The 26,684-nt window shown below is 40.3% G+C and overlaps 1 protein-coding gene across 4 annotated transcripts in view; it reads left to right on the top strand.

Annotated features, from left to right (window-relative positions):
• Positions 1 to 26,684, top strand: part of LOC126248339 (uncharacterized) — a 248,644-nt gene that overhangs the window by 125,103 nt on the left and 96,857 nt on the right. For all 4 annotated transcript variants that reach the window (XM_049949237.1, XM_049949238.1, XM_049949236.1 and 1 more), the window contains one exon: positions 15,932 to 16,070. In XM_049949237.1, the coding sequence (XP_049805194.1) occupies positions 15,932 to 16,070 (139 nt within the window). The remainder of the gene's footprint in view (positions 1 to 15,931; positions 16,071 to 26,684) is intronic.

Below are 26,684 nucleotides of genomic sequence, written 5' to 3'. Positions count from 1 at the left end.
TCAAATATTTTTGATAAAACCGGCAGAAGTAAAATTGGTCGATAGTTTGATGGTATCTCTTTATCCCCTTTCTTGTAAAGAGGCTTAACTTCAGCATATTTTAGGCAGTCTGGAAGTTTTCCACTGATAAGAGATTGATTACACAAATAATTTAAGATAGAACTCAACTCCCATGATCACTCTTAGATCAACTTTGTTCATATGTTATCATACCCACTGAAATACTTAGATTTTATGGATTTTATGATGGATGCTACGATAGGACACACAGTCACCCTCTCTAGTCTTGCCATAACATAAACAATAATAACTTCACAATGCAATATGTACACATTTTACAAACGTAAGTCACAGTAATTTTACAATACAATATATACACATTTTACACTAACAGTGCAGTTATCTTTTATATCTGTACAGCACCGGAAAAAATTATGGTATGCCTACACTCACACTGGCTATATGCCACGATACTCCCCAATCCTAGGGAATCACAGTCAGCCTTTTCTTTCTTTCTACAGACGCGACGGTCAGCGATAATAAACTATTTTACACTGATCACAATATTGCACCGACAACTAAACCTCCCAAAGTGCCATACATATCGTCAAATAAGGGAAGACTCTTACTCATTTACACTGTTATCCCACCGAGGACAGGAGCTCAATATTAGTGTGCGAAACTGATCTCCAACCAGGCAATGTATCACCGCCTACTGTGTCGATGTAGTAAACATACAATTCATATCCTCCACGACACAAAATCATCCCTTTTACATTATTCGTACATATACTCCAAAGACGGACAGCACCGTATATATCCTCCTCTCAGCACCAGGACATCTATTCCCGACGGGTGCCCCCAGCACCTCAGAACTGTTTTACAAATTCGGGATCGTTTCATCTCGCCACAAACGCGTTTCTCTCTATGCTTCCTTGTTTGCTCGCTTTTCTACGCACATCTCCAGACTAGGGGATTACAAGAAGACATGTATTTACCCCATAATATTATACTTTGAAAGTGATTTGGCTAAGGAATGTGGCATGTAAGCAGTATTTGCGACTCCCTCACACCGCCCCAGCTAGATAATCCTGTAGTATTTGTAGCGCATTCTCTCTCAATACCAGATCAGAGGTTCTGCGGTATATCGACTGAGTTACAGGCGCTGACTGATAGAGAAGGAACACAAACAGTAATAGTGGATGATGTGTCGATTGAGGTCGTAAGAAGAAAAATGTCCACTAGCTTCTCAGATATCTAGTGTTCCGCTATCCGCTAGAAATGATGTCAATGATTTGGAATAAAGTCTCTCCATTCAAGCACATACTTGCATCGGATCACACCTACCAGTGAATCATATTTGCCGGCCGCAGTGGTCTAGCGGTTCTAGGCGCGCAGTCCGGAACCGCGCGACTGCTACGGTCGCAGGTTCGAATCCTGCCTCGGGCATGGATGTGTGTGATGTCCTTAGGTTAGTTAGGTTTAAGTAGTTCTAAGTTCTAGGGGACTGATGACCACAGCAGTTGAGTCCCATAGTGCTCAGAGCCATTTGAACCATTTTTGAATCATATTTCTCGCACTCCTATATCTCGAAACGAGTCACCTTTCCTGAGCCTAACAGCTACAATTAAATTACAACATTGTTTTAGTCACTCCCTACGCATCTTGCAACTGATCCCATTTCTAGAGCTTTCCATATGTGATCGGTCCAATTTAAGTCAGAACTGAGCAGAAGTCGGAGGAAGACATATCCAACACCTTCTGTAACCCATGTAGAAACAGAACGACATGAATTACTGCAGCAGGACCATGTTTTGACCATTCGGCTGAAATGTGCGCAATGTGGTACATCCTCAAACTATATACAAGTACTACAGATCCGCGTCCATTCAAATCAGTCAGCCCAACATAATATCATAGTTATTGTCTGACCCCCAACAGAGAAAAATTATGAACTATAAAAGCTCATACGAATTAGAACTCACCTAGACACCCATGCGGGCGCAATGACGCAAAGCTGCGGTCGGCCTCCATCGTAGGGAAGAGAAGCAGATTTCTCAATACTTCCCAGAATAGTGTAGCGTGCAGCCATCAAAGTATTCCTAACCGTATACACCATCCCTCACCGAATTTACATATCAAACTGCTGCTGCTACTGCTGCTTCCTGTAACACACGATCCTATTAAATATACAGACATGGCAGAGGCCACTTTAAAGTTTGATCACCTATACTCTAAGCGAATGATCATATCCCATGGAGCATACTAAATTGCATGAGATGCTTCCTCTGCTCCTGCTTCAAACACTGTTTTCTAACACGCTTTTGTACAATGCCAAACATTTCGTTTTTCTGCCACGACTTCGAGGCCTGTGCCAGGTTCTAAACTGACATTAAGAAGTTCTGATCCATGGCCTTTCGCAGGAAACTAGATGTTGCATGGTGTAAATCATATTCTTATGGCAGAGAGCATAACATGCCACACATCGGTTGATTTTAAATAAAAAACAGTCACAACATAAGCAAACTGGAAGAGTTTTACAGCGTTGGCATAGGTTTACAAACTACAGTCCGAAGGTGATTCACAAGCTCTACATTTAGACTCATCTCTCACACTGACGGAATAGCTGATTTCTCGGCATTCACTTTCGACTGATTCCTCATATTGCACTCATGTACGCGATCACTGTTTCACTGCTAGCAACCCGCAGAAGTTGTCACCCATAAACAAAACTCATCCCCCAACTCAAACAAACGTTGTCAGTCAATCACTATGTGGTAACCAACAGCGCACCAAAGCACGCATGGGATGGAAAAGACACCGCCGATGTACTGTAAAAATAAGCAACATAGTTGATAGCGCGAAGAATTTTAGCAATTTCACAGTAACTCCAACACCGGCAACACCGGCCAGTGATGTGGCAGCGTGTCTCCCCAGTTTCAGTATCATTGCTAAACCTTCCCCTCTCTACTTTGCGAGTATCATTACAAACATGCATAGATGACTGCTCAGTACGTCCATTCAGTGTTAACACTCGAACACATCAATCATCAAAGCATACCAGACAGCGCTCTACATATTTCTGACACCTCGAGCATAGTGATTAATTTACGATCCATATCTCTGCGTATGGGAGTCACAGAGCATTCGCGCTGTCTTAGGGTAAAATTAGAGAGTGAAAGACCATTCTCACACTGTCATTGACCAACCTGCCCTGCAGCACTGTTACTGAATTAATCTGCAACCGCTCAGAAGAAGAAGACTGCTACACTCCACGTCTCGTGAATGAATAGAGCTTTCCGATTCCTAATCTGCCCAAGTGCAGTAGATTTCTCGAGATGCGACCATGTCGAGGAGATTAGCACTCCTTATCGATGTATAGTAACAGATTCCAAAGTGCCGTGATGTAATAGTAGACAGTTAAGAAGAACAAGAAAGGAATAATTTTTATACGCTGTCGAGCTCCAGATGGATGGAGTTCGACGCATTTTTACGTGTATCAACCAAGCTAACAACTCTAAAGTATTGTTCTAGAGTCTAGGATCGGTACCTGGAAGGTATTGGCAAGAAAGAGAACATAAAAACATGCACTCCTAAGGCTACAAAGTTCTGTACATAAAACGAGCCTATAATATTAGATCGCCTGCATTTCCAGCCTATCAGTCGTATAGAATGTAGCATTGTTAATATTGCATTGTGAGAAATATATTTCAAGTGCGTGACATACATCCTTCTTCCCAGTTTCTCTACGATGAACTAGCTTATCGAACCGTAAAACGAAAAACAAAAAACTTCCATAAAACACGTGCTCTGTGTGATACGAGCACAATATAGCTTCGCGGAGACGTATAGTGTCCACTCTTCACGTCCAATCACGGTTCAGTAATTATACTATGCCTGCGTCAGGCCTGTATAAAATTATCGTTAGTAGCGGGGCATGCTTCCTACAAGGAAATAGATAAACGCATAGCAGCAGCGTCCAACATGTGAAAATTACAAGTCATTCCATCACTAACTCTGTAAACAGCACATCTATCGGGCAAATGTATATACAGGGATTGCAGCGCCTCACAAGCTACTACCCCTAACTTAGTTATGACGCTGAAGCCTCGATTTTACACCCAAGATGCGATAGGGGGGATCACACAAATCAAAGTTCGTTTAGAGGAATGTGTCAAGTTTAATCACGCATGAGATGGAAGTCCTCTGATGACCGACAGGTTTACCGTTAACGATAGCAAGTAGACAGTGCTTTAAAACACATACCGAACACATGGCTGTATACGAGTAGAACACAGGCTATGTCACGCGACTGATGCATCCGGACAGAACACTGGAAAAAAATTGACCTGTACCAACTTCTCCTTCTCTAGAATGAATCAGTCAACCATTAAATCGTACCTAGTTACAGCTCTGTCTCAGTCGATCACCCAGTCCACTCTCTGTTATCCTTTAACGCAGATACAAGTAAGTTTAGAGGTGAATGGTTCTCCGTCCTCCTGAAAGCATCAAATACAGTAGTCAACTCGCGTGTATCACTGGTACCTCAATAGACGTACAGTATAATGCTGCCTCAATGGGAAAAAATTGACTGCCTCCCTGATTCCCTTCATTTCGATGTCGACATACTTGTTCCCATGTATAAAATGTTCGGCGCGAATCAGAAGATATGCATGTACTTCCTCAATTTCCCTGCATTTCAGTGTATATTCAATCAATTTATACCTATTCCCCCATCATTTTTTCGCAATTCTATCGATTTTATGTCAGATCTGTCCATGCGATCATGACATAACCTCTCGTTCTGTGTGCACCTGTAGAACCAAGTCCGCTTGTGACAGTAACATGCAGTAGTTGCTGCGATCGGTTTTTTCTTTAACATCTTTCTTTAACGTCTCTCTTTCTGGGACACAGTGGTAGGACTTGCAAGAAAAACCTAAGAGGCATGCACACCCAAATTTGATCATCTTTCTTTAACGTCTCTCTTTCTAGGACACAGTGGTAGGACTTGCAAGAAAAACCTAAGAAGCATGCACACCCAAATTTGATTTTCGGTCATTAATATTTCGTATCGTAGGCACTCAGTTATTGACGGAGTATTATACTTAGTAGTAAGGCATGCATCATATGTTCGCATTTGAGCATCAGGTTTTATAAAGTATGTGTTTGTGGAAAGGAAATGACTATATCCTGTCGTACGGAGGGTATGCATTTGTCTTTGAATACTGTGGTAGCAAAGGGAAGAGTATGTCAAGTCATAAGAAAGGTAGTGATATTTCTATTTCCAGAGCCACTGCCGACAACAGGGTATATTTCTGATACTTCGCTCATTGTCGAATGCCATTCAATTGAGACCGCGATCGTAACATTTGATTGTAAGTATAATGATAAAACATATATGTGAGTGGTTTTCTGGAATGATTCCGTTTATAGATAGCCTGTGGTGGGAATGATTCTCCTTTCACGCTAACGACAGCAGCCATCCAAATGCATAGGCCTTTTGGAGTGAAGGAATGTATCTGAGTTAACTTTACCATCCTCTAGACGACCGAATAGCGAACTAATACTTAGTATGTGTTGGGTTGCTTTTGTGATCATGTGGAAATTTGAGAAGATTGTGTATGCAGGTGCATTTGCGCTGGACTGTTATTCCCTCCCATGTAAATTGTTCAGTTGACTGCTTCTGCACATTTCGTGCCTTTATTTAGTTGCCCTAGTGCTAAGAGGAGTATATATACGGTGCTGTCTGTCTTCAGGGTATATGTACGAATGATGTAAAAGGGATGATTTTGTATGGCGGGGGATATGAATTGTATGTTTACTACATCGGCACGGTAGGCAGTGATATATTCCCTGGTAGGAGATCAGTTTTGCAGACTAATATTGAAGCTCCTGTCCTCGGTGGAATAACAGTGCAAATGAGTAAGAGTCTTCCCGTATTTGACGATATGTATGGCACTTTGGGAGGTTTAGTTGTCAGTGCAATATGGTGATCAGTGTGAAGTAGTTTATTACCACTGAATGTAGCGTCTGCAGAAAGAAAGAAAAGGCTGACTGTGCTTCCCTAGGACTGAGGAGAATCGTGACATATAGCCGGTGTGAGTGAAGGCATACCATAATTTTTCCAGGTGCTGTACAGATATAAAAGATAACTGCACTGTTTGTGTAAAATGTGTGTATATTGTATTGTAAAGTTACTGTGGCTTATGTTTTGTAAAATGTGTACATATAGCATTGTAAAGTTATTATTGTTTACATTATGGCATGACTAGAGAGGATGACTGTGTGTCCTATCGTGAGGGGCGTATAGATTGAGCAAATCGATAACGGCTAGGGTATGAGAGAGATTTCTTACGTGGAAAATTATATGCTCTATAGGTATTGAGATTCGTGCCAGAAGCACAGTTATATACAGGAGACATTAACTGTACATTGATCGGTGTCAGACTGTAGCAACAGTCATAATATTTAATTGTGGTTATGCTGGTAAATATCTTCCTGGCTTCCAATATTCTTATGATTCTCGTATGTAGTTGATAATCTGTAGACAACTTTACGGGTTTAACTGTCAATGCAATTTAGCGGTCTGTGAAAAATATTTTTACCTCTGAAATCCCCAGAAAGAAAAGGTGGATGGTGTTTCGCTAACGGCGGCATCAGTAATTCAGCGGGTAAATTCGATAAGAGCCAATCAGAATGCTCGATTCATTCACTTCGTTTGTGCTGGGATATAGGAGCCTGTACGTAGCGGAGGGAACGTTTGCGTATGTTGAGAGCAGGAAGGGTATCACGTTAGGAGTGCTGGGATGAGTGCATTCGGCGTAATTTTCGTAAACACAGTCTGTTAGGGTACGAATTTCCGTGCATACAAGCTGAGAGATCTAGAAAGCAAGGTTAACTCTTTCTGGGACACTATACAATTCCCGAGAGAGCCGGCCGGAGTGGCCGAGCGGTTAAAGGCGCTGCAGTCTGGAACCGCACGACCGCTACGGCCGCAGGTTCGAATCCTGCCTCGGGCATGGATGTGTGTGATGTCCTTAGGTTAGTTAGGTTTAAGTAGTTCTAAGTTCTAGGGGACTTATGACCACAGCAGTTGAGTCCCATAGTGCTCAGAGCCATTTGAACCATTTTTTTTTTTCCCGAGAGGCAGACTTGGGTCATATTTTTTTTACAAAGCCATATGAAGTAACAATAACATTGAGAACATTTTAGATTGCGAGTCACCACGCAGACATTTTGCGGCGAGGCTATAGCCACACTTGGTAGTTTAGTATGGTTAAACGCGTGTGTCGTGTCATGCTAGAAGCAATGCGCCCTGTGCTATTCTGTCATCAGCGGTAAAGACATGTGCTGCTCGGAGGTGTCTCGTGTGAGCGGGCCTTGGAATTCTGTGATGTCAGTATAACCGTGACTGTATAACCGAAAACACAGGCAGGCAACTTGCACTTGCATTCGCCGGCGGCACGCGGCTGCCATCCTGCGTCTGCATGTTGGCCGTGGTGTCTAGGTGAACACTTATTTAGATAGGAATTTCTCAGGTACCAAGTATGAATGAAATGTCGCCATCTCATGCTTGCGGGACCCGAGCAGGGGCCTGTGCGTGGCTTGACAGCTAATGGTCGCGTCACTTTGTTGGGGTTTCCTGTGCACTCAGCTGGACAGGAGGTGGAGGAAGGTGTTTGCACGTGTTGATTACATTATTTTGCGAGCAAATCTGTAGGCTGTGCTATGCATTATTTGGACAGAGTACGATTACTGAGCATGTCTACACATCACTGTGCTGCACTATTTAGGAGAAGTCTGCAAGTGTGTACTGAAATTATTTCGGTAAATTAGGAGTTGTTCGCGTGTCTGGAGAGCGTTATTTAGAAGTAGTTTACAGGTCTGTCTGCTGTGTGAGATGGTCCCAAGCATGTCAGAGCGTGTGTTTTGTGTCAGTGTGATAAATATACTCCATCCCTAATTAAATTATGTCAAAATAAATAGAGTGCACTCCTTCCTTACTCTATACAGCAGCCCAGAGCAGGCTGAGTCATTTTCGCTCCATTTTCCCCCTCCAGACTACCATCTTGGGTTACATCACATGAGGCAAGACACAGCATCTGGTGGCAATACTGTGCACTAGGTCAGTTGGACTCTAGATCAAGTGGTGGAGAGGCTCCCTGCAAAATAAAGACTTGTGTCCAGAGTCGTTTTCCCACCATTTGCCCCCAACCACCTTGGATTACGTCACAGGATGGATGATGGCATCCACTGGTGGCAGTATTATGCACTATGTCAATTGGAGTCTAGATCTCATGGTGGAGACACTGCCGGCAAAATAAAGGTTGTGTTCAGAGTCGTTTTCACGCCATTTCCCCCACCATCTTGGATTACATCACGAAATGGACAACAGCGCCCTCTGCTGGTGGTACTGAGTAGTAGCTCCCAGACCTCGTGGTGAACACACTGTTTGATGCCATATTGGATAACTGTACTTGCATCATCACTTGACGTCACAGTAGCGCCCTCTGGCGGTGGCGATGTGTAATAAGTCAGTTGGAGTCCAGACCTCATGGTGAACACACCTGCATGAAATTGTTTAAATAAAGACTTATGCCCAAGTCCTTTTTTCCCATGAACCTTATGAGGAGGTGGCGGTCGGGCGACTGAGGATTAGTACAAGTGTCCTTTCGTTCGCGCCATTTTCTTAGCTTAGCAGTGAAACCCCAAGTGACCTTTGTTGATCGCCAAAATTCAAACTTGGCGTCAATTCATAGGAGGAAGTGGGGGTCGGGTGGCTTTGGTTAGCGAAGGTAGGCCAAGTGAGCTATATTCGCGCGAATTTCTTTGCTTAGTAGAGATAACTGTGGTGTGATGCATTATCCTGTTGGAATTTGAACGTGCTGCCATATTTCTGGGGTAGGGGAGCGTGGCACTTTCCAGCCAAAATTCAAACTTGCCGCAAAAATCCGCCAACTTTAATGACGTCACAGCCGACATCTTGGATGATGTCATGTGCTGTTTCCAAGTCTAAACACCGCCATCTTGGATGACATCATCCCTGCCATCTTGGATACATCTGGCAACAATGCAGAGTGGCCTTGTCCCAATACTCGTGTGGTCCAGTGGTTAAAGTTTCTGGCTCATAATGCCGAGGTCTCACATCGATTCCTGCTTTTGACCTCAATTTTTTCTGTTGTGGTAAGTTTTGGAAGGAGATGCAGTCAGCCTTGTTAGACCAGCTTAAAAGCTTCTTGAATATAAAAGCAGCGAAACTGACTTCTAAGTCACTGAAGGAACGAACGGCGAAAGGCTTGAGACATGCAGCAAAAGCATCAGCCGTTATTTTTCCATGTTAGAGAGTCAGGTGCTTGACGTGTTATGACTACAGATGTTACTCTTTTCGAAGTTCCAGACCACTCATATATGATTTAGATCTAGATCAACGTCAGTCACAGTGCACAAAACTGCACTTGAACATGTGCTGTGCGAGTTCCCCCTGAGCTTGGGCCTGTCTCGGCTTGGCTCGGTTCTTCTCGGAAATATTCAGTACATAGCCTTTAGCATGGAATATATTTGCAATTATGAATACGAGCAACAACCAGCTGTACAAGTGAATGACAACAATGAAAATTTGTGCCTGACCGGGACTCGAACCCGCATTTCCCGCTTCATGTGAATGGTCACCTTAACCACTGTGGCTCTCTGCACATGTCTCACAGCTCTTGTCCGCAGCTCGTGGTCCAGTGGCTAGCATTGCTGTCTCTGGATCAAGGGATTCTGGGTTTTATTCGCGGCCGGGTCGGGGATTTTCATCATCATTCGTGACAGTGGTGAGACTGGACTGTGTAACAAATTGGACTTTCTAAAAATTAGGACTTTGTATGGGCGCTGATGTCAGCGCAGTTGAGCGTCCCACATATCAAACATCATCATCATCATGTGTCACAGCCCGACTCAAAGTTCCATGTGTCGTCTTTCTTCCATCATGACTGTACATGTACACACATTATGTAATTCCCATACAGGGGAGATACGGCAAGAAAAAAGGAATAAAAGTGAGATAGTGTTAATACTTTCATCCTTCTTTACCTCCTCTGCATTACTGCAGATGACGTGTCACTGAGCATATTTTTACTGTGCATGCAGTACACGTGAGGTGCCTAGTTGTTTCCACTGCCCTGTGTGGAATACATAAGTTCTAGTACACTTCACTAACCTGCTGTGTTCTTGATGATGATGTCCCCAGCGCAGAAAACAACACGCAGGTCGTGGATTCTTTTTCTTGAGGCTGAAATTAACTTCGCGAGGAACTGCTGCTACTAATAAACTATAACTCATTTGGGATGCCACTCGCGTTTTTATTGATATAGACACGAGAAACTATTCTTGATCACAACGTATTGAACATATCTTTCCACAGTCATTATATCTGCCTAAAATAACATGAAATACATCCTGCCACAGACAACATGTCTGTCTACTGGAACCGTCAGAACTGGAGAATAAAATCACATGAATCAAGTACTACTATTACAGACAACATGTCTGTACCTAGCGACGGTAAATAAAATTGCATGAAACAAATACTGCTATAACAGACAACACGTCTGTCTACCGGAACAATCAGAACTGGAGAGCCGGACTGCCCGAGACACTTCGCGCGCCAAGCCAGCAAGGCGTGACCCGAACACCACCGAAGTGCATCGGCAGTAATATCGTCAGTCTTTTGCTGTAGTAATACTTTGATTTTAATAATTTTGAAATGACTGATTGATAGCTGGCTGTTGAGAGATGTTTATTTAAAAAAATGAAATAATTTGGATGACAGGTTTAATTAATAATAGCAACTAAAGTTTAACGTTTTGGCGCCCTACCGCCGAACACAGCACCCAATCACAGAGCAGCAGCATCATGCAGGCGGTCTTTCTCATGGGAATGGTACCGAATCTAACATCTGTCACCGGTACCTCATCCCACATTGCGTCATCTCTCTGCGTCTTGCATCTCCACTGCCCTGGTAATAGCTTCCTGGAGCCTAATGTGATGGCTGAATAAGCCAGAAACATTGCATAGGGCATTTTAATTGAATGTCGCTGTCCAGTATCGGCATATAAATACGAAATTGCAGTGCCTGTGTTGTTAAGAAGAACGATGCAATGTTGCTTCGAACATGCATGCATGTCCAAAGGAACATTGCATCGTTCCTCTTTGTATGTATGTCTGAAGTGCATCGTTCTTCGTAACAACACAGGCACTGCAGTATCGTATTTCATTTAGCACTGCGTCGGTCAGCACAGCATTCTTCAGTTCGACAGAATCGTAGTCTCAGCACTCCTTGCCCTTCGCTGTTTGTTCGTGGTATAAAGAGAGTTGAGAGGTCCAGTGGCTGTTTGCACAAAGCCTCTGTAAATGAACAGGAATGACAAAAGAGGAGGATGACAATTCTCAATTTATATTATGTAGTCGCATAATCGACGGGTACTGCAAATTTCCTGTGGGATGACATTACAACACCATGCTGAAAGAATTTAAAAACTTAGTTGATGATGAAAGAGAAAAAAATTACAAAGATCAACAGACAGGATTCATTGTTATGTACATCAAGAAGAAGTTTGTGCTAAATTTGCAGCCACGATGAAACTGGTGGTACGAATAATAATAAGTTTTCTGAAGTCGCGCGCGTTATTCCACTGTGTGTTGCAACAGTTTTTGATGGAATTGAACGGAGAGTATGGAGACTTTATATATTACTGCAAAGTACGTTGGTTTAGTGAAAGAGCATGCAAGAATTGATTTTTCGATTGAAAACCCGCTATTGTTGAATTTATGAAGAAAAAAGGAAAAAAGCGAAAATCAGAACTTTCAGGATGGAATACTGACCTCGCATTGTAAGTGGACTTGATTGCTCACTGCCCACAGTAAGAAATTGCAACATAGAAAACAACTTATTTCTCACTTGATGGGGTAGATCCTTGAATATTTAAAACGAAAATTCCATTTTGGAATGGACAAATTCTGAAAAAAAAACACCGTCCATTCCCCAAAGCTCCCTGGCATTAAAGAAAACGTGAGGTTTGAAGAATTCATTATGGCCGTAAAGAATTGGAGGGGTAGGTCAGACAAAAGAGCTCCTGTGCAAGTACAGATGGAACTGATTGACCAGCAATGTAAATCCAGTTTAAAAGACAAATTCTTTTACATTAAAGCTGTCCTGAATGTGTACGTTGTTTTCTGCAGGAAGTGTACCAATGTCTCCAGAACGATGTTACAAACGTGAAAAACTATTTCGGTCAACAGATGTGAGTGAAAGGCTGTTTTCGATTATGAGACTAAATAAGTCTCGATTACATGGCAACATTCTTTGACATTGTTTGCGCCTGTTCATATGCCATCGATCTGTACCAGATAAAAATTATATGTCTTCATTGCCCCAAACATAATAAAATAGTGTTGAAAATTTGTTCAGTTTATCATACATGTTGTTGAGAAAAATGAAATATGAAAACAAGTCATATTGAGTGCCATCTATATGCGGCGCTTTTGTAGTTTACCCATATTTCGTCTCCTTGCGCTCTGACAGCGTGGCGTGATGGTGGGTAAGTGTTCCGACCAGGCGAGAGAGCTATGCGCGCGTGCAAGAGCACTGCTTGCATGTCAAATTCTTGCCTGTCCCTGGCCTAGATCGTACGTTGGCAGTAGGAAGTGAACAATTTTCTTGTAAAATTTGGTTAATGGATTGTCGAGGAAAAGGCTCCTTAATTAATGACGAAAGTTCGGTTTTCCTTATCTCTATGTACTTTTGATTTTTTTCTGTTAACAATCCTAAGTTTTGCTGTTAGAGGCGTAGATGAGAAATTACACGAATCGAAACTCTGCGTACACAACAATGAAATACTGACTGGCACTGCTGCTTGACAAATCCTTCACACACAGTCACTTTGAAATATTTATTCACAGTGTTGTGGGCGTGAATACACGGTCTGTCTAAACAATTTACTGGTCGCCTTACTTCTGTTGCTTCATTGCTTCGTAAGAAATCTTCGTAAAAATGTATGGTTTCTCGTCGGCAAACAATTAATATTTTACTGTTGAAGCTCTTTAAAATCTTATCCGCTAAATGGATTAGTTTTTCTGACAGTATCTTTGCTACCCAGGAAGATCAGTTCAGTGTGACAAAAGCTGTGGATTATTTGCAAACATTGTATTTCCTTGTATTGTACATAAAAGGACAGAAATTTGCTGTCCTATAAGACGTTTATGATCTATATATGACGGTAGTATCTGTTCCCGTAAGAACAGTTACCGTGGATGACCATGCAGCTTTGCTAGAAATGAAATGATAATTAAATGGACACCCTAGCTGCAAACAGGCGTTGATGTACTTCGTTGGGGACATGTTGAAAATGTGTGCCCCGACCGGGACTCGAACCCGGGATCTCCTGCTTACATGGCCGACGCTCTATCCATCTGAACCACCGCGGGCACAGAGGATAGTGCGTCTGCAGGGACTTATCCCTTGCACGCTCCCCGTTAGATCCACATTCCCTACATGTCCACACCACTACATTCGTAGTGCGCCTAATAGATGTTTGCCCATCATACTCATTACTTGTGGCAGATTAATCTACCAAGTCCCGTACGAGTTCGGGCATAGCGTGTGCGTTCGCACATCTATTAGGTGCACTACAAATGTAGTGGTGTGGACATGTAGGGAATGTGGATCTCACGGGGAGCGTGCAAGGGATAAGTCCCTGCAGACGCACTATCCTCTGTGCCCGCGGTGGCTCAGATGGATAGAGCGTCTGCCATGTAAGCAGGAGATCCCGGGTTCGTGTCCCGGTTGGGGCACACATTTTCAACATGTCCCCAATGAAGTACATCAACGCCTGTTTGCAGCTAGGGTGTCCATTTAATTATCATTTCACGTTTATGATCAATAAGAACTGTGCACATTTTACTTGTTCGGCTTTTGGGTAGATCCTTGAATACTGCTCCACTTGGCATCATGCTCCTTCTTCTGTAATTTCCACACCATTGACGTACTTAACTTTTGCCTGTCAGCACTTGCTTACAAATACCGTCACCTCCTCCCTCGGCACTGTCATAGCGTTTTCGATCTCACTGTCAGTAAAATTAATGACGTTATTAAGAAGTTGTCATGGCTATCCACGAATGTACCTTCCGTGACCACTTTTCATGCTCCCACAGTGAAGTAATAATGCATGCTACATTGAATTGCAATGGCCAAGTAACCAGTTTGCCTTGCCGAGTTATTCGTGAGACTGGATGCCGCTTTCCATCGACGACATTCTCTAAGTAGCGGTCTTAGCTAAGCCTGGAGAAGTAAGATGGCTCCTCAGTTGTGGTCCTCTTTCACGTACTTCGCTTCTGAAACTTTTAGTGCATTTACCAGCCGATGTATGGACTTCATGGATGTACGGATTTCCTAGTAACGTGGGCTGAAAACTCCTCAGTCTGACCACATTCTCTTGTAGTGGTTCTCAGTCCGAAGACGGATTTCATTCTGAATAACTATAGCAACCTACATCGTTTTGAACTTGCTTAAGCACCTGGGTCAGCGATTTTGCCCACACTGTGTTCTGCATGCATAGTCTGTGACGGATTGCTGCACATGTCTGCTGCAAGACCCCCACCAGCTCAACTGTGTCCATATCGATGTCCGCTGGTGCAGATATTAAAATTGTGTTATATCACACGAGGCTCCCAAAACCTCTTTTTGTAAACGGATTTCCCAATACCCCTTATGGACAGTCACGTAAACGCTTCAAAATCCGCATCTGGTCGTTGATTTTCCAGTTGTGCAATCGATTTTCGCTCCCACGTGAAACCAACCGGTTTTGAAGAGTGCTTGGGCTGTGAGGTGTCGTTTGTTTTCAAAAATTTGCGGCCAGATTGACTATTTGTGCCGGTCTTTGTGGCCGAGCGGTTCTAGGCGCCTCAGTCCAGAACCGCGCTGCTGCTACGGTCGCAGGTTCGAATCCTGCCTCGGGCATGGATGTGTGAGTTAGATTTAAGTAGTTCTAAGTATAGGGGACTAATGACCTCAGATGTTAAGTCCCATAGTGCTTATAGCCATTTGAACCATTTGACTTTCTGTGCAGTGAAGGATAAGTAGAAATATTAGACTGAAAGTGTTACACCTCGTCTATTTGAAGAGAAATAGCGATTGTGCTGATTAAATCATAAACTGTTTTCCAGACGGCTTATTTAACTGGGATAACAACCCACTTCAAATCTTAACAGCGAAAAACGGTTTCCGAAATTCGGTTTTCGTCTTCTGGAAAATGAGTCGTATGTATTATTCCCACAAACAAAGTTGACACTCGGTGCAGTGACTGATGGGAGCGACTGTAAATGGGAAATGCCTTTACGGTCGCTCCCATCAGCCACCACGGCGAGTGCCAACTTTGTGCGTATAACGCAGTGGGTGACATCATCCAAAACCTGCTTTAAAAGGTTAATATTTTGGATACTGTTTCACAACAGATACACTCATTAATGACCATTGTTATTATCAATATTTTTCTTGTGTCAAGAAACAGAACAAAATATGATCATAAAATGGAAGGAATAAGAAAAATATACTAAGACTTCAAGTGTTGAACATTAGTTAATAAAGGAGTCAAATACTTAGGTACACATTTTCCAAAGACTTGCCTGGGCACATGAAATTTCTGTGGAAAATGTAGTTGATTTTGAGATGAAACCAACTCTTCCACTGAGGAGTATCTTCACAGGAATTCTTAAAACTAATATCTAAAAATGAAGTCTGTTGCATTGTTTTTGTTATAATATAATCCACATTAGATATTTTATATCATATTGCTTCATAATTGTCTTTCAATTTTATTGTGTATTAACAATATTCATTAATGTATTACATAATCTAATTGTATGTACATTTATGTACTCTGTTTCATTTCAGAACTAATTTGCCAAAGGAAATAATGGGATTTCCAGACTACCCATTCCCTGAATCAGGTGATTCTTTCGTGCATCACAGTAAGGTTTTAAAATATTTGGAACATTATGCCATCCACTATGAGCTTCTCAAATATATAAAAGTAAGAAACTTTTGTATAAATCATGATTTCTAGATTTTTAATGAATCAGACTGTAATTCTGGTTAGTTTGCAGGTGCCTTTTTCTGTTATTGTGGAAATAATTTTCAGTTCCTTTTCTTTGATATGTGTATGGTGCCATCAAAACAGATAATGCAGCAGCTTTTTATGTTAATGATAAGTCCATTTCCTTCTAAATAAATACAGTTTTTAAGTTAAATATATGTACCACTCCATAGAATAGTGTCGCATTCTTCTGGTTTGATAATCAGTTCAAGGATATTTCCAGATAATGAGAGCAAAGGACAAAAAATTATGAATAATTTCAGCAGTGACCATGTACAGTGTCTGTGTCACTCTAATTTCAATCATTAATATTGCAGTACTAGTCAGTCTCTGCTGGAAATAAAAGTTCTTATACCCTTAAACTATCATACCAGTTAATTTGAGACCATTTTTTCGACCAAGCAAATAAAAATACAGTTTAAGCAACATTAAGAAACATTACTTCCTTTGGCACTGGATGTCATGTGAATGGGAAATCTTTTATATTGTCTGATGCCACACAAATATTGCAAAAGTAAATTTGAAAATAACTTCTGACAGGCATCTAATGACTTTTAAGGCTTGGTATAATTGCCAGCCAACATAGTCAAATTAAATTTATGTGCCACTCCATAGAGCAGCATCAAATTTATCTGGTTTCGTAGTCACTTCCGAGATATTTTTGGACAATGACAACAAAACACTAAAAAGTATTAATATTTGTAGCAATGGCATCGTAAGGTGTCTTTGATACTGCACTGTCATTTCAGTTTTGTAATGCTGCACAGCATTACTCAGAGACTGACAACCTGAGAGCCACAAATGGGCTATGCCTAAATATTGTCCATTGTACTGGAGTAACAGCAACTGCTTCAACATGATGGTGTAGTTATAATTATAGCGGAAATTTACGAGTCTCAAACCGGGAAGCTCTTTTTGTATAATTATCAAAATTAAATTCAGCATGCACAACCAAAAGATGTAGGAACTTCAGTCAAGAAAATGTGGAGGTATATATTAAAATAACCAAGTCCAGCCATGCAATCAGTCAGCAAATATACTTCTTCAATCACAACTGCAATAACTTTTCAACTAAAGTCATGAGTAATTTGAATGAATGCTTCCTTTTTGTAACAGTACTTGAATGAGTCTCACAAATACAGATCACGGTAACAAAAGGAATCAAAATGTCTAGCATTAACAAGAGCAAACTGCATATGGATGCAAAAGTTAATTGAAAACCCAAATTGCTTAAATGTGTAAGCATATACACATACAAAAAAGTGGTTAAAATAGCAGAGTTTACTACAGACAGTAGATTCATTTCAACTATGGAAAAAATCAAAAGCTGTTTGGTCTGTTATGTCCCTCGAAACTAGTGATAATGGTAGAACTGCTACAGATCCCAGTACCATATGTGAATCCTTGAATGACTTCATTATAATTTGCAATAAAATGGGTGACTGATCACCACTGAGTGCAAATTATTATATTCTGCTTGGACAAATACAAGGATTTTTTGGGATTGTGTCCATATTTTACACTTTCTCTCATAATTTTGTGTGAAAAATTACAAACAATAAAGGTAGAAAAATTATGTAGCTCGTATCTGATACATATAAATATTATTTGTAGAAATGAAAGTATTCTACTCTTCTGAAAGGAATTCTTTAATACTACAAAAATATTTTTTTATAAGAAACTTTTCAAAGCCATTTCAAAGCAGCTTCTGCTTGAGCTTTTTAATGTTTTGGATCTCTATTATAGGATTCAATCTGCATGTAACAGAGGCTGTTGTCTGCTCTTTTGGTGTTTTGTCTTTCCAGGTGATAATCATATTCTTTCCTAGTATTGCAAATGTGCATACCTCTATTTAGACTATTATATTGTTTGTACTTCAAAATTAGTTGAACAGTGTTATAAACATGCAGGGTCTTTCACAGGTAATGACACACTTCTAGAGGTTGTAGTGTGGATTTAGTAGATAACATTTTACGTAAGAACCCATGTCCAGAAATGGTTCATTCCCATGTTACAAGGAAAACAAGAGCTACTCAGTTCGACACTAGATGTCTCTTATGCAGTGTGCCTGTTATGGTAGGCTACCTACATTCATGAATGCTATGGTAGCATGATGTCACACGATGTCCTTTGTTTCCATCTGCCTTGTTTTCATGCTTCCTTGCAATGCGTCAGTTGACATTATGGTGACTAGTACCACAGTAACAGGATGCCCAAGTACAAGTTCACAAAGTACACTGATATGCTGTTAATTTACAGTGAAATACACTGTAATGGAAGAGAAGCTCAATGTTTGTACCATGAGCACTTTCCAAATTGTGTGAATCAATTTCATCCCATGTTTTCCACAGTTGAACAATGATGTGGGAAAGAGGGAAATTCACAAACGACAGAGAAAATGATGGTGCTTTAAGAAGGCAGCACACTGTCATGTTGGAATAGGAACTGCTTCATCAAGTTAAAGAGAACCCGTTGACAAGTACTCAAGCCATTGCATATGCCTTGCATGTGTCACTCATCTGTCTAGCATGTTGTGTTTGAACAGCAACTCCACCCATATCACCCTCAGAAAGTACACGAAGATTTTGTGCCACATGTTAATTTCTGTGCTTTGTTTTTACACCATTGTGTGGATTTTACTCAGTTTCCAAGGGTGTAATTTTGATCACTGACAAAGCACACTTCAACAGGGAAGGTGTTTTGAACATTCAAAATACCCACATTTGGGATAAAGAAAATCCCAAACCCATATGTACACAAAGATTTCAGCACACCTTCAGTATCGATGCCTGGGCAGGTATCTGTGATGGGTGTGTGATTGGGCCATGCATCTGTCCTCCCCACCTAATTGGTGCCAGGTACTTGGCATTCCTGTAACAAGTGCTGGTGGAGTTTTTGGAAGAGGTGCCATCGGACATTCAGCACAAATTATGGTTCCGGTATGCTGGTACAGCAATACATTTTGCAGGTTACATCCAAGACTATCTGAACAAAATCTATGGGGACAGGTGGATCAATCGAGGTGGACCACATGCTTGGCCACCAAGATCCCCAGATTTAACCTGTTTGGACTATTTCTTGTGGGTGCACATGAAGAGTCTTGTTTATGAAACCCTTGTTCATTAGAGTAAGATATGGTTGCACTGATCATGTCTGTGGCAGGAGTGAGTGCACTGATCATGGCTGTGGCAGAAGTGAGTAACCATACACCACACATGTTGGACAGAGTTTATGTAACCTTACTGTGCAGATACACTGTGTGCACCAAACATGGTGGTTGTCATATTGAACAGTTCTTGTAATATCACAGTAAATAGGAGTGAAATCTGTACATCTTGTTTTCCTTGTAACATGAAGATGAACTGATCCTGGACATGGGTTCCTACAAGGGTCACTCCAAAAGAAATGCACACTAGTTTTGTAAAAATACAGTTTTCATTCTGCATGTGTGAAAGTTTTACAGTGTGTAGATACATCCTTCCCGCTTGTTTTCAAACTTAGTTCAACCTGTTCCCGAGAGTGGCGCCATCACAGCATGACTTCAAGATGGCTGCTACACTTAACATTCGTCAGAAGCACCGTGCTGTCATAGAATTCCTGTGCTGTGAAATGAGACAGTGGGAAACATCCACGAGAGTTTGAAAAAGGTCTATGGAGATGCTGCTGTCGATCACAGTACAGGTAGTCGGTGGGCAAGCAGGTTATGTGATGAAAGCGGGCACAGCGATATTGAGAATTGTCCTCGCAGTGGCAGGCCTCGTACTGCACACACTCCAGACAATGTGCAGAGAGTTAACGAATTGGTGACTGCTGACAGATGCATCACAGTGAACGAATTGTCACGCTATGTTGGGATAGGGGAAGGAAGTGTTTGCAGAATAGTGAAAGTGTCGGCATTAAAAAAGGTTTGTGCCAGGTGGGTTCCCAGGATGTTGACAGTGGCTCACAAAGAAACAAGAAAAACGGTATGCAGCGAACTTTTGGAACAGTACGAGAATGGTGGAGATGAATTTCTTGGAAGAATTGTGACAGGTGATGAAACATGGCTCCATCATTTTTCACCAGAGACGAAGAGGCAATCAATGGAGTGCCATCATGCAAATTCACCCAAGAAAAAAACAAATTCAAAATCACACCTTCTGCTGGAAAAGTTATGGCTACGGTGTTTTTCGATTCCGAAGGACTCTTGCTTGTGGACATCATGCCAAGTGGAACCATCATAAATTCTGATGCATATGTGATGACAGTAAAGAAACTTCAAGCTCGACTGAGTCGTGTTCGACCACATCAGCAAAAGCAGGATGTTTTGCTGTTGCACGACAATGCACAGCAACATGTCAGTCAAAAAACCATGGAAATGATCACAAAACTCGGATGGACAACACTGAAACACCCACCTTACAGTCCTGACCTGGCTCCATGTGACTATCATCTCTTTGGGAAACTGAAAGACTCTCTTCGTGGAACAAGATTTAAAGATGATGACTCCCTTGTGCACACTGCCAAACAGTGGCTCCAACAGGTTGGTCCAGAATTTTACTATGCAGGTGTACAGGCGCTGGTTCCAAGATGGCATAAGGCAGTTGAGAGGGATGGAAATTATGTGGAGAAATGAAAATAATGTTCCTAAACGATGTATCTACACACTGTAAAACTTTCAAACATATAGAATAAAAGGTGGATTAAAAAAAATAGTGTGCATTTCTTTTGGAGTGACACTCGTATGTAAAACTTGACCTACAAAAGTCCCTCTAAAACTTCTAAAAGCGTGTAGCATGAATCGTGAAACACCCTGTATAATGCTGATGGTGTTAGCAGATTCTTACCTTTGAAAATCCATACTTCAATTCCATACGTGAGCTGTGGATATACTAAAGCACAGGAGATAATGCCTATTTGCTCATAATTAGGAAATTGCACCATTATCCTCATTGCATAAATTGGTTTTTATAATTTTTGGCATAAGAAATCAATATGATGCTCCCAAGGAAAGCCTCTTTTTATCATCCAATTTTATTTCTGTACTGTCACCGGACAAAACACTCCATTGCACTTCATGTAGCCTGCGGTGTATTTGAAAGTCCATTAGACTTGTTTTACTGTTTTTTAAGCTTAAATGATTGTTTTGGAACTAATTTTTCAATTGATGTAAGATTCCAGAACAATTTTGGGCCAGGTCATTCATGCTGGGTCCCCAGTTAACAGCTATAGTTTATCCACATAGTTAAGTACCTTGCTGTTTCGTTCTGTGGGCAGACTGTTAATATATAATGTGAATAATAAAGGATGGCAATAGAGGGTCAGTTTTGATCCTTAGGGCACACCACACTTTACTATAGCTGGACTGGACCTGTACTGCTTAATAATGTTGCCTACTTTGCTTGTGACTTGTGTGACCTGATATCTGTCTTGTAGGCATGACTGTAAGAGGTCTTTGGCTATTCCTCTGATACCATAAGTTTCCAGTTTATAAGTAGCAGCTTGTGAGATACTGTGGTAAATGCACGTGATAGATTTAGGAACAAACGTGCCACCCTTTATTTCTGATCTAACTTTATAAATATTGCTGTTGTGTAGCCTTTCCTAAAACCATGTTGGGTTTCTCTTAGTGCTTTTTCTTTTACATGAAAGTTTTCTAATCTTATTGCAATAACCTTTCCTAACACTTCACTCACAACTGGAATTAAGCTGATGGGTCACTAGTTCTCGTTGTCACTACTATCTTTTTTGTGCAGTCACTTCACTATTGTACATTTTAATTCAGATGGAAACACAACTTTAGTCAGACTTTCATTGTAGAGGTGGACAACAATTGTACTATTGTTATAGAACTCGATAAGATCATCAAAACATGAGATAAAGAAATACCTGTAATATGTATTTGAACAAAAGATAAACAAATCAACAATAAGTGCCTTGCTTTTGCTGATGGCCTATCAATAATTACCTGGATTGCTGAGGAAGTCAGCTATGCCACCGAGAAGATTCATGAGACCTCCACCAAGACTGGATTCCAAATCTCTTACAAAAGAACAATAACTAGATTCAAAGAGCTCAAACCTGGGATCACTTGCAACTAAGTATGGCAGCACATGAGTTAAACCTTTATGTTGGTGAAATTATTGAAAATTCTAGCAATGAAAGACTATCTAACAAACTATGTACAGTAAAATTGTATAAAGACTACACAGTTACCTCACAAGAAATATCTGTCCATCAAAGTAGAACCACACAGTCTTTCTGACAGAAGCACTGTAAGCAATGGAGACCTCATCATTAACTACCAATGTCAAAGATATCAAGAAAATAGAATGACAAATACTGAGAAAAATATTTGGACCCAACATTCAAGATGGTATCTTGAGGCACAAAAGCTCAGAAGAACTATATTTGCTGAATGAGCATTTCACCTCACTTGCACAGAGAATACATATGAAATACTGTGAACATACAGCACAAATGGATGACTCTTGCTTGACTCAGAAACTCTTCCACAATATCAGTGGAACCCAATAAACTAGACAGCATTGTATGGAAGGGGGAGAGGGGAGTTTGCTGTCAGCTGAAAGAGATCTGCATGCATGTGAGAGCTCTGCACAAGTGCAGAGTTGTTGGTTGTTGCTATTATATAATATCACTGATTTATTTGCAAGAGAATGACTTCTGTATATGTATGCATTTTTGTTCCAATCATTAGGGATAGTATATGTATAATTATTGGGAGTGCCAAGAAACTTATCTACTTGAAGCTTTTAGTTTACAGAAAAAGGTCATTGGAGCCATGGTGGAAGATAAAAAGAAACAATGCTATTGACCTTAATTTGAAAATCTAAATCTAATATCCATTCCAGCCATGTATGTTTATGAGACTCTTATTTTCACAAAGAGAAACCTACAACTGTTTTGGGCTATTGCTTCTTGAATCAACATGAGATTAGACACAGAGAAAGTTACACATTATCTAGCCACAGACTAAAACAGTATGAACGAACTCCACATTACAGACATGTAATATATAAATAAAATATGTAGGTAGAAATGTGACCCAAATCTAAACAGTCCTGAGGCAGACCTGGAAAAATACATGGAAAGTAAATTTTACTTATTTATTCATTCTTCTAGCAATCATTTCACAATGATATAGGATTTGTTGTCATAATACAATGAAAATAAATAGCTCCAATATACACCCGTATGGTAAGTACAAGGTGGTTTTGCTAAATGAGGGCAAACTGCAGGAAACTGCTGGTCCCTGATAGGATAAGTAGCAAAATAGGTCATATCAACGTATGGCCAGAAATGCATGTCACGGTACGTACACCCACTTGCAGGTGGAGGTAAAGGATCTTCACCTTTGTAAGTTTCAATGATCAAAGGCACACATGAGAACAGACCAGGTAAATGAGGATGTTTTGTCTGTACTATTGTTTTAGCTTCACACTCAATAGGGAAGCAAACTGGAGGACCATCTTGTAGTAGCCACATTACCCTTCATACAACTAAAGGCATATCAACCAGCAGGGAAGGCTGGGTCACCCGCAAAAAAATGCGGGCCTCATCTATGAAACGTTTTGGAAGGATGCCTGGTCCCACAAGGTGGTTGCCAATAATTCCAGTTCACACATTGAGGCTGAACCTGTGCTGCTGGATCACTGTCACCATATCATGTCTTCTGTAGCCTACAGGCAAGTGGTTAGAAGGCTGACAATACTGCCCCTCATAAAGGTAGCCTCAGCTGTGAATAGGATGGATGACAGAAATTCCAGTACCATGATGGCCTGTGCAACAAACCAGCAACAAAATGTCACTGTGGAGGAAATCCATATGTAATAACACTTGCACATGCTGTAAGTGATACGGATAGGGGCAGTTGCAGAGAATGTTCCACATGATTGTCGGGCTTAGCCTGTGCTGGCTGGCTACTTGCCAGATGCTTATACTTGTCTCACTAGAAAAAGCACCTTTTATCTTCACCTTCAGTTGGGTGTACCTCCATTGGAACACAATTCTCGACAAGCGCCATATGACCTCTCATGCTGCTTATCCGTTTAGGGATTGTTTCCTGTAGTTAGTCCCATTTAGCAAAATCACCCTGTGCAAGTATGCTTATGATGATGGAACAGGCAGTTGGTCTTGGCCGTGCTGAAGGAACCATGCCAGCATTTGCCTGAAATGATTTAGCAAAACCATGGTAAACCTAAATCTGTATGACCATACATAACAAACTCCATCCTCCCAGGTATGAAGTCACTGCGTTAAAAACTGCAATTCCTCATTCAGATAGTCCCTGCTCTTCAGTATTCTATTGATTATACACAATTTATACCAGATATCTCACAATAGAAACATTGTTTTGCACTGTACCACTTGACATATTGTGGATACCTGCTGGTGACTCCAAGACCACAAATGTGTACAACTCCATGTCCTCCCTGCAGTACATCTGCAAAACTGAGTCAACACCCTCCCAGATGAGTGGGATGTTGAGCTAAGGAGAATGACAAGGCAGTACTATCATGCACCAGAGATCTTGCCATATTTGCTTGTAAAAGCATTACATTGTAATTATGCATGATAATATGAAAGGGTGTTGTTGTTATCCCTTTTTGTTATTAAATCCTACTTTGAGTCCTTTAAGTAATCTTTAATTAACTAATTTTAATTACTTATTAATTGTTTTTTAGCTGCCTTTTTAAATAAATGTACTTTACCAACTTGTTGATACCTTTTGAGAATTTGCTATACAGTTTTATTCACTGGTGAAAATTGCTGTTTTAAGTTTTTTGTTTGGTTTTCCTTGGTAAATGCAAGTCCAAACTGGCTCTTCTTCAATGATTATGTATTGAATTATTAACAAAATACTTCTAACAAAACATTCTCAGCTGTAAATAAACAATTTTGATGGAACTTTGTGGGTATGTAAATGTGTCAAAATAAGGCAATATGTATTTTTTTTGTTTTTGCCCAATTTCACTTTTAAGTGATGAAGCACACTCCAAAATGATATTTAGCATAGTAGGTTTAGAGGGAATATCTTTGAAACCATGACATATAAAAACATGTTTCATACCAAAGTTGAAATCGAATTAACATTTTTGAAAACTGTTCAATCCACGTTTGTAATAATTTGAAATTTTGAGAAATACCCCACCATAATTAATTAATTTTGAAGAATGAAACATTTTGTTACAACATAAAGTAAAGAAGCTTTCATGCCACATACATCCATGTGTAACAAAAACTGAATTCTGAAATACAGTTTTTGGAAAATGGACTGTACACAATGTGCTGTCCAAGTATTTTCAAGATACCTAATTAAAATTGCTAAATGCTCATTATTATTCTAATCATTTGTTTTAATTATTATTGTTTGATTATTATTGTTTACATTTTGAATTGTTATTTTGAAATTTAAATCTATGTTTCTTGTTTTTTAATTTAATTTAATTTAATTTTAATTTTGATAGCTGAAAATAATAAATAACTCATTATTATGATACAAAACCATTACAGTAATAATTACTTTTAAAGAAATAAATGAAACAGAAGGTTTTTATACAACATATTAATAAAATGAACAATTTGTTCACATAATATACACAATGGAGAACACAATATAAAATAAAATAAAATAAAATTCTGCTGTATTAAAAATTGTCACGGGTGATCCTCTTAATATCCTCATTTGTCTCAGGCATATTTCAGTACATTGGTAATCCCTGGCAAGGATAATTGATTACATACTAGTGACTGTAGCTTGATTATATTGTTTCTCAAGTGGAGACATCATAATCATTCAGCAAAATTAGATTTGAGAATTTTCTAACAAAGTTCGTCCAACATTGAACACCTTATATGGCTCATGATTGTACCTGTCCCATGAGGCTTTCTGCGATCACCAGATGAACAGGTTCCTTGTTCTCATTTATAATGCTCAAAATCTTTGTTTTTCACACTGACCACACCCCTCTTCGTAAATAAAGTAAAATAAAATAAAATAAAAACACTAATAGAGAGTTTGGACCAAGAATTCCAGGATCTGTTTCGAAGCCCCAAGTGTTCTTGTGACGACATCAAAATCTGGCAAAATAATAACTGAGCACGTCATAAGAAATTTGACAGAATTTTTCTTTCTCAGCGTGTGAGAAAAATATGTATTATTGTTAGATGCTGTGGATGGTCACTAAGAAAAATCTGTTTTGACCATCATACATGGGGACAAGGAAATTGTCCGTCTGGCGATCCCAAAGGCTCGATGGGACAGATACAGCTATTGGACGTATAAGTCATCCAATGTTTGAAGAACTTCCAATTGAGAAACAATATAATCAAGCTGCAGTCAGTAGTACATAATCAATTCTCTTTGCCAAGGTTTTCTAGTGTACTGAAATATGCTTGATACAAATCAGGATATTCAGAGGATTGCCTGTCACAATTTTCAAATCCTGCTGAATTTTGTTTTATATTGTGCTGTCTGTCCAGTGGCGGATACAGAAAAACCTCAAGGAGGGAACACTAAAGATATCTTGAGCTACCTTTACTTTTACCGTA

The sequence above is a fragment of the Schistocerca nitens genome, chromosome 3, assembly GCF_023898315.1.
Source record: "Schistocerca nitens isolate TAMUIC-IGC-003100 chromosome 3, iqSchNite1.1, whole genome shotgun sequence".
Taxonomy (NCBI): domain Eukaryota; kingdom Metazoa; phylum Arthropoda; class Insecta; order Orthoptera; family Acrididae; genus Schistocerca; species Schistocerca nitens.
The sequence above is the reverse complement of the archived record's forward strand: the minus strand, read 5'-3'. Positions and strand labels throughout refer to the sequence as shown.